Raw genomic sequence first — 16,437 nt, 5'->3', positions numbered from 1 at the left:
TTGTGATAGTACCACACAGCATTTTACAAACCAGTTGTTGATGGTGGTTGTGGTGTGTGTGTGTGTTTTAGATTTAGAAAAATTATGTTTTATGTACAGGACTGTCTTGGAATTCTGAGTGTACAAATTTGTTATTCTGAGCCATTTGATTAAATTTAACCACAGGAAACTCTTCCAAGTCCTAATGAAGCAGCAATTACATCTAAAAAGGGAGCCAAGCCAAAAAACATCCTTTTCCAATATCTCTTTTTCAAACATCAGACTCCAACATAAGCTCCATGGTTTTCAGTTCACTTTTATACTATCTCTCTAAGCTGTTGGAAACCTGTTAAACATAAGACAGGGAGTGGTGTTCCAGTTAGTCTTTGCTAAAAGGTTAGCAGTACATGCCTACACTTAGACTTGTGTACATGAGAACACACACAGTGAAATACAAACCAAAAAAAAAAAAAAAAAAAACCAAAAGCAAACAAACAAAAACTCCACAAAAATTCTATTTAAAAAAAAAATCTTGGCCATTAAAAAATCAGGAAACCATAGTTACTGAGAGAAAATCTGAATGAGAATTCAGAAACCAAGAGTGTATTTTAAGACCTCTGAAATGAATGTACTTTAAATTGTAGTTTATAAAATAACATGTGATAGTTCAAGATATAGATTATGTAAAGCAGACTTCTAAAGAAAGTTTAAATTACCTTTTCATTTAGAAATGAGAGCCCTTTTATTTCCTCCACCCCAACCCGTAACACTTGGAAGATTACAAATTTTACCTAAAAGACACATAGGCTCACAATTTTATTGAATGTATCGTTACTAAGATAAATTAAACTGTGTCAGTAAGTAAAGAAGTTACAGTTATCTAAAACAGCCTGGACACAGAATGCAATCTTTTCCCTACTTCCAGGTTTTCAGCATCACATTTATCCCATGCGATGGTGCACTTCAACATAATAATGCAGCAAGCTCAGGATGCAGGAGACAGAGAAATAATGTCAAAGGCAATTCTTCACATTTGGATGTCACCACATCAAGTGCAAATAGTGAACTTAAACATGAAAATGCAATTTGCTCCTTATAAAAGTATACATTTTTATCTCTTGCAAAAAAAAAAAAGAAAAAAGAAAAAAGAAAACCACACTTTCATTTCTAACGCCTCAAGGTAAAGAGGATGGCATCTATCACAAGTGCAGAGAATGGCTGAAGGATTTAGAGCAATCTTTTCATAATTCTTTTGGCGAGGAAGTGGAGTTATGAGTTACTCAAAATTCATAAAGATTATTAAGTTTACATCCTCACAGAAGATCTGTACCCACTGTATCTCTCAACTATTATGTCAGTATTGCAACCCAAAACTAATGAGAATAGGGTGCTGGCTTGGGACTTCCAACCATTTTGTGGCATGGGGGCACCACTGAAGAAAACAAAGCTTGTGTCCCATTCAACAAAACAGACACCCAAACAAACAAAACCCACACAACAAAATAAAACCCAGATTGCTTCCATTGGAACAAGCTTATGATACCTGCACTGAATTCAGGGTATACTCGTTCTGTCAGCATTCCTTCCTATAAGTGATTCTAAGAGGTAAGTTCCATTTGGGAAAGTTGACTCCAGATTATCAACTTGTGCATTCATGTCTGCTGGGCTCTATGAATGATTATGTGGTTCTTCTGGGCCCTCCGCTAGGACTGACTCAGCACCCCCCAGCAGTGACCCCTCACGGTAAAGAAGCTCCCACACAACGGTAAGCTTTCCTGCTTGATGAATGCCAACCTTAGAGTTCATCTAAAAGGAGCCTATGGGCTTCATGGTTTTCCTTCTTATTCTTCATATAGGTCTACGAGAAGTTATGAAACATATTTTTCTAGTCCTCCCAGGGGCAGGGGCAGGGTCACAATTCGACCTCAGGAACACAGCAGTCCTGCAAATTCAGACAGCCTGGGAGGAGTAAGTATTAGTGAGTGCTCTTTGCCTGGCCTAACACAAACTATAACATCCAGTACAGAGCAGTGTCGCTTATGGGAAATGACAAGCAATGGATCAGTGGGAGAAAAATAATGGAATTTAATCACATAAAAATATCCCAGACACACAGCTCCTTTTCAACAAGCTGCCAACCTGAGGTGAGGGCACAATGTTCTTATGAAACTAACCACCTAGAATTTATCACGGAGCCACCTAACCAGATATTTTGATCAGATTAAGTTATAGAATTCTGGACACACCCAGGGATTCTCATTCCTACCATGTCAATATTCCCCTAAGGGAATGATTTTCAACAGACATACAAAAATATCTATGTGCACACGAGATAGATGTCTAAGATGTGTGAGGAATGACCCCAGGAACAGTGTAGGCTCATGTGAAAGACTGTCACAGACTAATTAAGGACACTGCTGCCAAAAAGGGAAGGCTGACCCTGCAGTCTTATTTACACAATTTCCAGCCAGAGGGCTGTGAAGTGGAGCCCCAGTGGGGGCATTTCTATCTGAAACCCAAGGGCACCTGCATTAAGGAAACTGGTGTAAATGAATCCCTTTGCTCAATGACAAAAGGAAAGACACCAATACTTCAATTATGGATGGTATGTGCCAACCTCTTGAATTCTATGCAGCTCTACGCAGTTACTTCCTTATTTGTTTATTATTGTTATTATTAGTAGTTGCACTTCACTATGCATTCAATTAAAGGGACATTTTGAGGCAAGAACAATAAGCTCTTTAGACAGAAGGTAGTGATTCAAAAACTGCAAAACTTCAGCTTTCAAAAATAGCCTAAGTGACCTCTTGCAGTACTCTGACCACTCCGCAGCAAGCAGGAGGCAACCCCTGTGAAGAGCGAATTCTGGCAAAGTTCTCTCTTCACAGATGATGCACAGCTTAAGCTATAATGAGTTTTTGGGTTACAAATGCTGAACGCATTAATATTCCTTGATGATAATTATCACAGTATAAGCACCTTTCCCAATGTGAGTAGCATAAAGCAACTGAAGCAGCATTTTTACTACATTTGAAACAAGCTGGAAAATGGGATTTTCTACTCTTGTAACCTGAGGTCAACATACATCAAGCAATGCATATTAAACACACCTATATATAACCCTGTATCACATTCCTTCTATCCTGCTTCATGTATACCTAAAGCTATCTCCTTTATCCATCCTTTATCATGCATTTCTTTGATATGAACATGTATGTGATATACATCATTTCAAAATGAAATGTTACCCCCCCCCCCTCCGCCATCATATGAATCCTGTGTTTCTTTTTAGGAGAATACAAATAGCAAATAAGATCAGTACGCTGTGTTTTACAGATGAGATGTGTCTCTGTGCAGTTTGAATGAATACTGTGGTCACTGGCTGCATATAAAACAGGATGAAAATTAGAGTCAAGCAAATAGGCTCCTAGAAGAGCAAACCACATTACATACAAATCTGAACAAACTACCAACGTTTATCTTTACACCTTCAAAACTAGTAACACAGTGAGAGCACTGAAAGATTTAGATCTGAATTCTGACTCACCAACATGACAGTAATGATGTTAGCATCATATTTACTGCCAATATTTTTGCATAAGGATCCTAGAAACCAATTGTCATTCCAGATTAAAGGAACAATAGCCGCTATTTAGATTGTAACTATCACATATGATAAGAAAGAGCTGATAAGGATGATCCATTTGCATCATATGAGTGTGTAAAACAATATCTGTTATTCAGTATTTGCCATGGTATACCCAAAATAGATGTTTAATAGATTTAACTTATTAAACCCCAACTGGATTTGATAATATGCTGGGAGTGGAGTATAAACTGTTTTGCCCTCATCTCTTTCTTTTCCCCTCTATTCAGTGAAAAAGAGAAAATGTCTATAATAAAGCTCCACTGATGATGATAGGACGGCTTAAAATAATCATAATGTAAAGAGCTTCCTTTTGTTTTTAAAATACTATAATGTCATTTTTAGTATGCTATGTAAATAACCCCAAGAGCACTTTGACTTAACAGTGACAAAGTGAAAACCAGTTCGAACCCTGAGTTCAAAGCATGTGAAATGACTCAGGTGTTGGTAGGCATGAATCTGTTGACCTCATTTGCACCGTGTTACCCCACACTTCATTTAGAAAAGATGCCATGCTACAACCACTTCAAGTTTTCGAACATCATTTTTACTTATGTACTGAAAAAATGTCTTCAAATCCCATCTGAATAGATAGCAGGGTTACAAGGGAACCTTTACTAAATATTTAACAGCACTATCAGCTTATTAAATACTATAATGTGAGAGCCATGAAAGCATGATATACAATGCTGGCCTTTTTTTTTTTTTTTTTTAAAGCAATGCTGGTGCTCATTTTGAACACTCACAAGCCCATTCATCAGTAGAACTGACGCATTTTAAAAAGTCCTCATTTACTAGCAGATAAATGTGGATGGAGAACCTTTTTAGTGTAGAAATGACTAGAAACCTACTCGGTTTTACTGCGCAGAATTTGCTTTACTCTGGCTAGAAAAAAAAGAACCACTTCACAAAACTTTTAAAAGGGCATTTTGAAATAATATGCAAAAGCTAAAGGAACACAGTTTGAAATACAAGTAGAGTATATTTTTGTTTACAGGAATATAAATACACCAAAACAAGGCAACAGATTTATAGGCAGCTGAGAGAGTATGTGTATTCATCAAATTTGGAAACAGTATCTCAAATATACATCATATAATGAGATTACCCATTGAGACTGTTGCTTTTGACCATGACACTGTCGGCAGGTGACTTCATCTGCAACTATTTATGATTGCTCTTTTGAAAAAAAAAAACTGGGTTAATATAATTTTTTACATATACTATGTTAAGATATTTCTAACTAATACGATGCTGTCTTTTTTAAAGTTAATCAGAAAAATTTTCACCTGTTCTGGTGGGCAGAGGGTCAGAATTCTCTCTGAGATATTTCTATTCACAGAGATATACTATGGTCTAATTTAAAGAAAACTCCCTTTCCACTGAGGTTTGCAGAGCAAGCATTTATCCTGTAAACACTGTAACAATGATCATCTGTCCTTCCAGTTCTCAGTGGAGACTCTTGCTTTTGAAAATGTCTTGTGGTGACTTACTAAATTCAGGCTATTTCAATTAGTATTACTGCGCATTAAAAATTAATTGCATTACTGAGTGGATTAAGGTTTAAATTTCAATTCTACAGTATGTGCACTAGAAATGACAGCTAAAAATCAATGCTCTTTGGCCCACGATCGGAAGCATGTACAGTCAAATAGCGCGGGACTGGCGTCACTGGCCAAGCAGTTTTAAAAGACTTGATAGTTCAATTGAAGGTGTGTCAGCTCTAATTCTAGATTTTAGTTTGAATGCTGCACAGGAGCCCAGCCTTAGGAAAAGAAAAACAGAACAACAGCTGCACTAACAATTTGAAAAAACAAATGGACACAGGTATTAAAATTATGATGGTAGAAAGATGAAGAGTCACCCCAAATTCACAGATAATTATCCCTAAACTAAAACCTTACTCACAATTCCGTTCAATAAGAACTGAGGCTCCCTCACTTAAATCTACACTATTTTATTTATTAGTTATTGGGGGACAGTAGTTGGTTGGGGGCAGGAAATAAGCCATTTTGTAAAGAGATGTTACGAATGCATATAATATTCATAATGACTTTAATCTGTGTTTTAAGGAAATCCAAGAAGACACTGCAAATACAAATCTTTCTCTTAAACGGTAATCCCCTCTCAATCCCCTGCGTTAAATTATTAAACCTGTCTGGGGGAAGGGATGGATCAGCTGATCATCCCAACTACAAATTTATAACACCTACACGAAATGTTTGAAAAGAAACGGATCACTTTTATTCACAGTAAATTTGTTCGCCTAAGAAGATGAAGATGAAGGACATTACGAATGAAGTCAACAGAGTAAAGTAGCATCAATAAAGACGCACAAAGCCCCCAGGATATCTGAGCTTGGAACTGAACAGTGATTGGTATGCGCCTAAGAGGAAAAAATGATGCCTGCAATGTTCCTTAAGATCCCCTCTGTGTTGCACCGGTGGCCAACAGCAAGTTCGGCAGCAAGAGAGTAAAGAAGATGGGAAGTAATAATAACAATAAAAAGAATAATCTGGTGCAAATGGACCCCAAGGTGTAGTAGTCATCCCCATGCAACAATCGCCCTTCATTGCAATTTACTGATGTTGCTTCATTACAATACAGCATATAAAGGGGTAATGTACAAAGTGCACTATTTAAAGCTACGTGTTTTGAAGCAGCACATACTACCCTGGCAGGCACTGCTAGGGGAGCTTCGTCAGATTGTTCGAAAGTGAAACTGCCTGCACAAAAAATTCGACAGGGGCGCAACATGTATACATCGTGGTGATAAATTTGAGGTGAGAAAGACTAAAGGTAGCAGGGAAAAGTGTTTCCTCAGTGAAATATTAAAGGCATTTCAAATTCATCTGAATTAAAACATCCTTTGGAGAGGTAACAACTTGCGGCTTTGCAGAACATGATGTTTCCTGTTTGAAGACACAAACTGGCTTTCCGTTGCCTATTCCTAGTCTCCATAAAATAAACTTAAGCAATGTTTGTAGGTGAACTGCACCTTCAGGTTCCTAGTATTGCAAGAGAAAATGATTCGTTTTCTGAGTTCTGCCTGCTGTGGTTGAAAGTCTTACTTTTCAGTCAGGGCCCAGAAGATGCTGAAGCAAGGCATTAAGGGGAAGAAAGAGATTCTTTCCCCACCAAGGATCATTGAGTATGTCATTGGTTAATTCTTGCTCTGTGCTCCTCATTAGCATTACTCTCAAGTTTCTGGTTATCATATCCGAAATATTAAGACATAATAACTACGAAGGTGCAGATAATTGGATATTAACCAGAACATACTTGACTGGGCAGGAGGTAGGGCCCTGCTTAAACTAATCCTGAAATATATTAATCACCAATTAATGAAAGGGTTTCAAATTCATTTTCTATTAGAGAACACCTCCGAGTATCTAAGCTTTTTCTAACAAAATGACTTGGAATAACAGGGTAGAAATAAGGAATATGACCATCTGATGATGTCTTGAATTAATTCCTTACAGCCTGTTGTCAGGTAATCATGAAAACTATCATTAAAACCTTGATTACATTTACAAAGTCTGATGGGAGGAAGAGGGGACACTTTTCAATGTTCAGTGGCCTTGGTTTAAATCCCAAATTTATCCCTTTAAGTGGCAGAGCGATAGCTAAACATTTCAGCAGAGAGCTGTCACAATATTATCTGAGTCTTTCAACCTAGACAGACCTCTAGACCTCCAACCTAACAGCAGATGTACTCTTAAAATATAAAACCAATTAATGGGAGCCAGAGAAGTCCAGCCAAGGCAACCTTTGTACACAGTAAACAGTAAGTAGTAAGAAGTTGATGAATATATTAAGGGATAAAAACCTTAACTACATGGTGGTTGAAAAGTCAGCACCACTTAGATGGAAATAAAATAATGTTAAGAAAAGAAAAAGGGGTAAAAAAAAAAAGAAAACAGGAAGAGGAACATAGAAGGAAAGCTGTATTTCTTTACAATCCATGTGACTGTGAGTTTGAGTCTGACGTGCCATAGATGTTTTATTAGTCTGGTTGTAAAAGCCCCCACTAAGCTCCCTAGTAAAGCATACTCTGCTCATACTCACCGAGTTAGAGAAATGGCAGCAAAAATGTCATTCGTCTTAAAGAAAAAAAAAAAAAAACAAAATTTTCAAGTATATTACTCTCACGAAGGGATTCTGATATCTTTTCATACTTAAAAGGTGTAGCTCCCAGATACTCTGAAAACGACTTACATTTTTATGTCAGAGAAAACCATGTTTGGATTAATGCAGTGTAAGCAAGAGCTCAAGATGACACCAATTCCTCTGTTTTTCCTGACTTTATTCACTTAATTTGATGAAGACGGCAAGAAAACTCCTGTTCTCTGAGGGTGTTTTTTTTTATTCTGTTGTTTATCGACTTTAATTTTAATAATTCTTAAATAAGCACTCACAGCAGATGAACTCAGATATGCAGGCAAGTAGGCCCTTTTATCAACAATTTTGCCATAGAAATACACAAACATTTCAATGGCTCTTCATTAGCAAACAAATCAACAAGTGATATTTTAATGCATGACTTTATTCCATCTCTGTGGGGACTGTAGTTGAGAGTGTGATGTACAGTACAGAGAAAGGAATCATCAGCCACAGTGTCCCAGGGCTCTCTCCATTGAGGTCTTCGAAGCCTCTGCTTAAAGAGTGCGTTTAATTGACTGATAGACAGTAGCTTCTTTGTTCGCAGAAGACAGCGAAGTAATGGCAGCTTGAAAATCGTACCATCTACAGGGTCTCCTGAGACCAGTAACAGGGGGATATGTGTCAGGAATAAATAAATAATCTAATTATTAAGCCACTTCCTGTCAAGTTAACTCCAATTTGTTGGCTTTTGAAGGCAACAAAACGAGGCATTTTTCCTCATTATGCTTCTCTTTTTATACCAGTGGTAATCACAGGCGGATTAAAGGGTGCCTGATTGGTTTTTTTGTCAAGGAACTGAGAAGCAGCCAACAGTACAGAAAAACAGAGTTGGGTTTAGAAGAAATTTCATGCTTGTCTCCTTTCCAGCTCCCTAGCAGCCCACACGGCTGCCCCATACAGAGCTGCCAGCTGTACAGCAAATGTGTACCCCTCCAACTGGGGCCTACCGGGCCACAGGCGCCATCCTGAGAGCTGTGAGATACCTTGCAATCTTGGCAGGTAGCTACTGCTGTCATAGGCATAATTCTAAAGGTGACCTACGAAACCCCATCAGCTCACCAAATGCAACAATATGAGCAGCTGAAGTTCGATACCCACTCTCCATATTGGCTCTGTTTCTTTTGTTTACTGCTATTAACAGCCCAGAAACTAGGAAATGACCTCTGGAATTGGGTCAGCAGAGACCTTGACTTTTTACGTGTCTGAAGGAACCTGGGGGAAGCAGGTCACGGGGTGTGTGTGCACGTGGGCACGGGTGCAGGCGGGGTCCATCTTTTCGTGTCTACTGTCCATGACTCTCGGTGCCTCCCATTCAGAAATGTTTTGCAAACTTCATTCAGAAACGGACACTGGCATTTGAGAATCCACATATCAAGCAGGGGAGTGAAACAGAGACACACTTGTGGCCTATTCTCCAGCAAGTCAAAGGCGAGGACCAAACCAGAGCCAGAAGCCCGGCCAGTGTGTCTCAGCCAGTCACATGGAACTGTCCATCTGGCACAGACTCTCTCCCCAGCTTCTCTGTACAGAGCCTAGGATGGAAGGCTGGCATCTAGTAATTGGGCCTGAGAACAACAATTTTCGGAGGCCTCTTTAAGGGCAGTACGTTTTAAAATGTCGCAAGAAACTGAATCTTCAACCTCTCTATGGACTTGATCTGAACCCTCGGTCTCATGGAAAATTATCATCACAAGGAATGGCTCAGGGGTTTTGTTAGGGGCTTGTAGATGAAAAACTCCACCAACTGCAAGTTTTTTTTTTTTTTTTTTTTAACTAAATCCAAGCTGCTAGGTGCAGGCTAAAACACAAAACAAGGATAAACACCTCTGACTTTCTTTTAGTAGCTTAACACCAAAATTAAGAAATGGGCTCAGAGATTTTCTTTAAAATTTGTTTCAGAAATAAGAATCCGAGTAATCAAGATGAGCTCTTGAAAACTATCTTATTCTAGAAAGACTTTTTTTTTTTTTTTTTACGTCTTTTTGGCTTCTTTTATTTTAAAATGTCTTTGTTTCTAGGAAACCTTATTATAGGAGAGGCTTGATAAGTTCCTGCAGCCCCATTCTGCACTCAGTAAACAGTGTAGCTATGCTCTATTTATGCCTGCGTATGTCCTTTCTGAATACATCTTGAATTTTTGTTAAATTGCGCAGATAATTAAACCCTCTTCATATTTACAGTCTGCTTCATTGGTACCATGAATTCTGTTTTCAGTTACTGTCTGCAAATTCCCTCTCTGAACAATTTCATACTAAGCAATAACACTTCATTTTACATAAGTTTTATCTGATGTCCCCATACAGAGCTGCCAGCTGTACAGCAAATGTGCGGTTCTCAAACTGAGGCCTACCAGGCCACAGGCTCCATCCTGAGATCTATAAGGCACCTTGCTGTCATTGGCAAGCTTTCCCTGCTATCACTGTGACCATCACTCCACACTGCACACAACTTAAAATCATCTGATTATTAGAATTTGTGGCCCACACTCCATTTTATCCTTTATTTAATCTATCCCCAGATCACACATTTGTTTAAATGTTTTGGCTGGTTTACAAATCATGCAGCCATCTGCACAGTAGGTGTGACACCATTTTTTAGACAAAAGTTACGTTACCAACAAAGATAAAGTCATTTGAAATGCTTTGATGTTTGTTATTGTGCCTGGTTCACTTGGACCAACGCTAAGAAATAAATAGAATTATCTGTGTAAATCGATGAACATCTATGAAAAACAACACCCAGCAGAACGCCGAGCTTGCTCCATTACCTACGTTAATATCATGACAGCTGAGGAGAGATGACCTGGCCCACTTCTCATCTCTCCTGTACAGATGGCTATTAAAGAGAAAGTATCCCTTTTGTATGGTCCATGTAGAAACCCTTTATGGGCTTTTCAAATAAGCCAGCATTGCCCACATGAGGGTAGCTTTCTGGTACCATTAAACTGTCCAGATTTCATCTTTTTTAATCCAGCTCTTGATGAAATAAGCCAGTATTTCATCATATTTAACACCAAATGCTTGTTTCTTAATTCCCTGAGTTTTGTAAGCTATCAAAGGATGACTTAGAACTCAATAGTCTTGTCATTTAGAATTAACGCAAACTCCACAAAGAATCTAATGACTTTGAGTTTCTTAGGATAGTGCAGATACATATATATATATATGTGTGTGTATATATATACAGACATAAATATATATATTTATTTATATGTATATGTGTGTATATATATCCCCTCACATAGATGCATTACTGTAGATTCATTTCTATTCATTTTTTTAAAACTGCCAATGAAAGCTGAGAGTTTAAAGTGCAACATGGTCCTTTATCTTCCTATGCAGAGATCCCTATCTGTGGATATTTCCCCTTAAGACATATAAAATCCAAAACCACTACAGACCTCAAAATATTGGTTTTAGTCTATTGTAAAGCAAGAGCACTCAAGCTGAAATGTTCCAGAAGTGATACTGAATGTCACAAATCTATAATGAAGATTAGTCACACAGCACACCATCCACTAAAGAAATGGAAGGAAAAGAATGCCATTTGTGACCTTGGGCATCAAACAAATTGCAGAACATATGAATGTCACTTGCCACAAGAACAGACTAAAAATTCACTACAGTGTACAAAACTGATTTATGCATTCTTTTTGTCTTGACATCAGTGATGTATATCGCATGGAACATAACACATAGGGTATATATCTTCCCATGTGCATTGCAGAAAACTTGAATCTTTTCGTGGTCTTTTAAAAATTATAACTACGAAACACTGAGTATTAGAGATTTGAACCAAAATAGTCAATACCCTTACATCAGTGTTTTCCTATTAGTTATCATTTATAGTTCCAAATTTTAGCTTTACTTTTCTAAGAGATAAATACATTTGTTTCCCCTAAATGCTCTAAGCATCATCCTTGATCTATCCAGGACACGTTTATTAGTGACTATTTGTGGATTTCCCATTTTTTTTTTCACAAAACAGGGTGCTCCGCCACCTTAGATACAAATTTGCCATTATAGCACTGGTCTTTCTTTTCAGATGAAAAATACAAAAAACCCAAAGCTTATTAAGTAATCAGTTCTAAGTCAGTTTTTAAAAATAATTCCTAGGTATATGGTTTATACCCATTCGCTTCATATTATCTGTCTGAGAATTTTGAAAAGGAGGCCTGGAAATGGCCATAGCTATATCCTCACCACTTATCCTCCAAAGTCCATGAGTGTAGCAATCAGTTCCAAGGATAATGGTGTTTCTCCCCTTTGATCATTTCTTTGTCAAGCGGACTGGCCTTCGATGGTGAGTGTACTGCTGGTTGTCTACCACCAGCCGTTTGCAATTTGCTCACTATGTTTCATGAGACAGTTGTTTGTGGCTGTTTGGAACACATTTGTCTCTTTGGGGATTTATACGCTGGTTGCAATGCCAACCTCCGTAGTGATCGAAATTTCTTTCTAACTAAAATAGATAATTAGAGGCTGGTAATTATTGGTCAAGAATTATCAGAGTGAAAAAATTAAGCTTCTCATAAATAGTTCTTGGCAATGTCATCTCTTTATATTATCACATGCCTAACAGCCCTTTATTCAGAGCACTTACAAATTTACTCTACTGCTGTTGAGCCTCATAATTTTATATGAGGCAATTCCTTTGCTGGGTTAAACACATTTAAATCCCCTGGTTTCATCTCTATCTGTGCTAATCCATACCAAATAATAATAATAACAGAAATCTCAAAGAAGAAAATAACAATAAATATTTACTATGCTGATAGAGACTAGGAAAAAATGAATTAAAAGACATAATACACAATGGCTTCTTTCTGTATTCTCAGGTCAAAAGCCAACATAAACTATGTGAAAAGAACAAAGGAAGACAAGAAAAAATTTCTCATCTGTGCAGACTTGAAAAGAGGGAAATCTTTTCCCCAGGAAAGCTGTTAAAATGTTTTGTAGCTCTTTTTTGCGTGTGTGTAAAGAAGAAAAGAAACCCCTAAATAGTCACTGGTCTGATTTCTTACTGAAACTGTGTCAAAATGTAGTGGAAAGTGAGGTTTTCTTTTTTTCCTTAATAGACATAAGTCAAATCCCTGATGCATTTTTATTGAGTAATTATCCCTGCAACGTAGACCATGTGTCCACACCTAGCTGCAAAACAGCACTTAAAGCAGAGCATCTCCGGTATGTACCTGGTAGAAACATTGATGGTTTTCCTTTCACAAATGTCCCTGGCCAATAGCCTGAGACCAGCACTTCCAGAAAGAAGCATGGAGGTCGTCTGACACTGCAGTTGCATTAAACATGTGTGCTACAGAGAAGCAAATGCAAATGACTTGGTTAAAGAAGTTACACCTCATTGGGTCATCTGCAGACCTCCATCAGGTGACATAATCCTTCCTCTAGACTGATTGAAATGTAGAGTGAAATCTGCAAAAACACTATATACCCTCTTAACAAAAAGAGTAAGAGGCTTTTCAGATAGTCTCTAATCCTTCTTTCCTGCTAAATGTCTAGTTGAGATTATTTTTTGATTAGACAAAAAACATACACAGACACACAACCTAAAAATACCTACCCTCAATGGAGGTATTTTAGTCAACAAAATAATGCTGCTTGCCTCATTTGAAAGACTAAGTATCACACTGGGATTTTAAAAAAGGATATCTTAGCCTTTGTGACATCATCCCATTATGCATTCGCTTTCTGTAGATATTAACAACACGACTGGAGTTTAAGGACTTGGATGCATGGTCAACAGATAAAACAATTAAATGGATGCTATTCATTTGTTTAGGCCTCAAGTGCAAGAGAATTACATATTTTATTATTAAAAATAGTATGAATATTAAATAACTAGGCCCTCTGTGGAAAGGAATAGAATTTGCTTCTCTGATAGAAGGTGAATTGTTAAATGCTCAGATCCCAAGAGAAAGTTAGTGTCATATTAATCCACATAAGGTAGAGGGAGAAAGCCCTGGGAACGCACTAATGTTGCAAGGAGTGTAAAAGAAATATAAAAGGAAAGGTATAAAGCAATTTAAAAAGAAGGACCAGGACAAACCAATGAATTTTATGGCCAAATGATACTTAAATTGGAAAATCAAAAAAGTCCTTTCACTGCTCAACATTCAATTCAAATTTGATGTATGGACAAGAACATTAATATCATGGTGAAAAATATATTCAATCTGTTCCTCTGGTTCTTGGGGTGAATAACAAAATCCAGGACCAAAAATAAATGTATGTAGAATAAAACTACACAGAAGCACGACCTACAGCATTTTGCTAAATTTTCCATAAGGTGCAAATTCCAAGAAACATTTTCACTGAAGCCCATGTAAAACTGTAGCATGAAGCAGGGTTATGAATGACTGCCACCAATAAACTCTACTCAAGATATAAAGAGACGGAAAATATTAGCATTTCTCCTGGCAAGAACAATTCATTCTTTTTCATTCCCACCCCCTCCTCCCAAAAAGCAGTTTTGAAAGTTTATAAAGAATATCTGTTTGGAATCCAAAATAAAAGAAAATTGCAAGGAAACACATTATTTAAATCTCTCTTACATGTTGTCATTACCTGCTAAATATTCAGCAAAGCTGTCACTGTTATTCTATCACATTGGAGAACATGTTATTTAATGTATTAGAAAATCACTAATAATATTAGTGCTTAAATCTGGAAAATGTAGAGATAGAGTGATCAATATTCTGGCTGTTGTGTGTACATTCCCTTTTGCACAGTTATGTACTTAGTCTTTGATAAGCAATTATCCTCCTAAAGACCCGTCATTTGAAAAACTATAAAACAAATCCTATTGAAAAACTATTAGTCAATTCTCTAACATGCTTTTGAATTTATGTTCATTAATTTCTGTAAGAGAATTAGGAGTTCTGTTATGGTTGCTTTTCATGATCAGTAATGATAGTTGGAGCAACCCTTCCACTGAGCATTCTTAAGAGTGCTTCTGATTAGTGTATAATAAAACTTGTTTACCCCTGAAACCAAGTTCAGAGTCAAAAATGCTGAATTTTCTTGCTTGTCTTAAGAATTTGGTAATAGGAGAGCATGAGGTTAATTGGACTTTTTAGTATTATATCACAATTATTTATGGTAGTATAGAATACGATCAGATGAGGATGAAATAAAAAACTCTCGAAGTATAAAAACACAAATGAGTAACAAAAATAGCATAAAGTAATAACAATTGTCATTTTACTAGTAGAAAAAGATCTGCTTGATAAAGTTTAATTGGCTGGTAAAACTCTTAGTGTTATTACTAAGTGCTTATCAAATTAAAAAACATAAGAGGTAACCCCAGAGGAATTAAGGGATAATGGGACAATATGAATAACTGAAAAAAATTATCCTTTTAGCTCTAGTCCATATGATAAAGGCAAAACCTCTGAAAACACTGGCCGAGAGTGACTTCCAAGATCTTCACCCAAACCACTTATATAAAGATCTACGTAAAATTTGGTGGGGAAATAAAAAATGATTACTGAATTCTTTACATGATCTTTATGATCATGATTATTTCCAGGCTGTTGAAACCATACATATAAAACGATCTTATGGCAATTTAAATTATTTATGTTTCCCTATCACAAAAACTCACCACTTTAGATTTTGATACAAAGATGCTTAAGCAACACACAGCAGTGCCATTACCATAATAACTTCTGAAATTAAAACCTGTCTAAAACTCTATGGAAAGCTAACATCCAGTTCATTAACCATTCCTGTTAGTTTTCAATAATGCAAAAATGATTAGAAGTTTAATTTGTTAATCACCTGTGTTTTGACTGTCAGTAGATATATAATCCTCTGCAGAAGTCTAAACTAGCCCTTGCAGAAAATAAAATGTGCTAATGTTTTATCAGGCCTAATAATAGTTATAAAAATCAATCATGCCTAGGTAAAACATTGATGGCTGAACAATTAATTCATCTTTAACTCTGTTTAATTATATAGGCAGTGATTATACACGAATAGAAGAAAAAGCTATCTGTAATAAGGTTTAGAGCGTCACTCACCAATCATGTGATTTGCAACATGAACCTGAATATCCCATTCATTGTAGAAAACCATCTGACACTTGATGCACTGATAGGTCTTCTTCTGAGAAAACAAGTATAAATAGAATTACTTAGACACATGCACTTTTTATTGTTTTCTTAAAAAAAAACAACAACACTACTCACAGCATTTTTTTTTTTTTTTTGAGATGTTGGCCTTATATGTCTTGCTAACTATGCTACTGTGGATCTGCTTGGGCAAAGTTCTATGAGTTTCTTATTAAGATTTTGTGGTTTGATCCTAATATTATACTTTTAGCTACAACAGTTGGAAGAAATGGAGGCACATAATTATGGCATAATATATTTTTAAGGATTCCTAAGTTCAAAAACAGAAGTTTAATATTAAAAATCTGTAACACACACACACAAAAAATAAAAAATAAAAATAAATAAAAAAAATAAAAATCTGTAACACATGGCCGAGTTTCAGAAACTGATGTCCTCATAGGTCAATCACAATTTCATTCCAACCAAAATGTCTGTGACGTTACTTCTAGATACCCCTTAGTAAAACCGCCAATAAGACTTGCAGAATCTAGCTAAGACATTCAGTAATTATAATTTT

General features: G+C 36.7%; 1 protein-coding gene across 4 annotated transcripts in view; it reads right to left on the bottom strand.

Moving 5' to 3' along the window:
* The window catches only part of ZNF521 (zinc finger protein 521), a 275,389-nt gene that overhangs the window by 112,581 nt on the left and 146,371 nt on the right, over positions 1 to 16,437 (bottom strand). For 3 of the 4 annotated variants that reach the window (XM_038543632.1, XM_038543629.1, XM_038543631.1), the window contains one exon: positions 15,828 to 15,912. In XM_038543632.1, coding sequence (XP_038399560.1) covers positions 15,828 to 15,912 — 85 coding nt within the window. The remainder of the gene's footprint in view (positions 1 to 15,827; positions 15,913 to 16,437) is intronic. The other variant, XM_038543630.1, reaches the window with a different exon arrangement.

This window comes from Canis lupus, chromosome 7 (assembly GCF_011100685.1).
Source record: "Canis lupus familiaris isolate Mischka breed German Shepherd chromosome 7, alternate assembly UU_Cfam_GSD_1.0, whole genome shotgun sequence".
NCBI lineage: Eukaryota > Metazoa > Chordata > Mammalia > Carnivora > Canidae > Canis > Canis lupus.
This window is presented reverse-complemented; position numbering and strand designations above follow the sequence as displayed.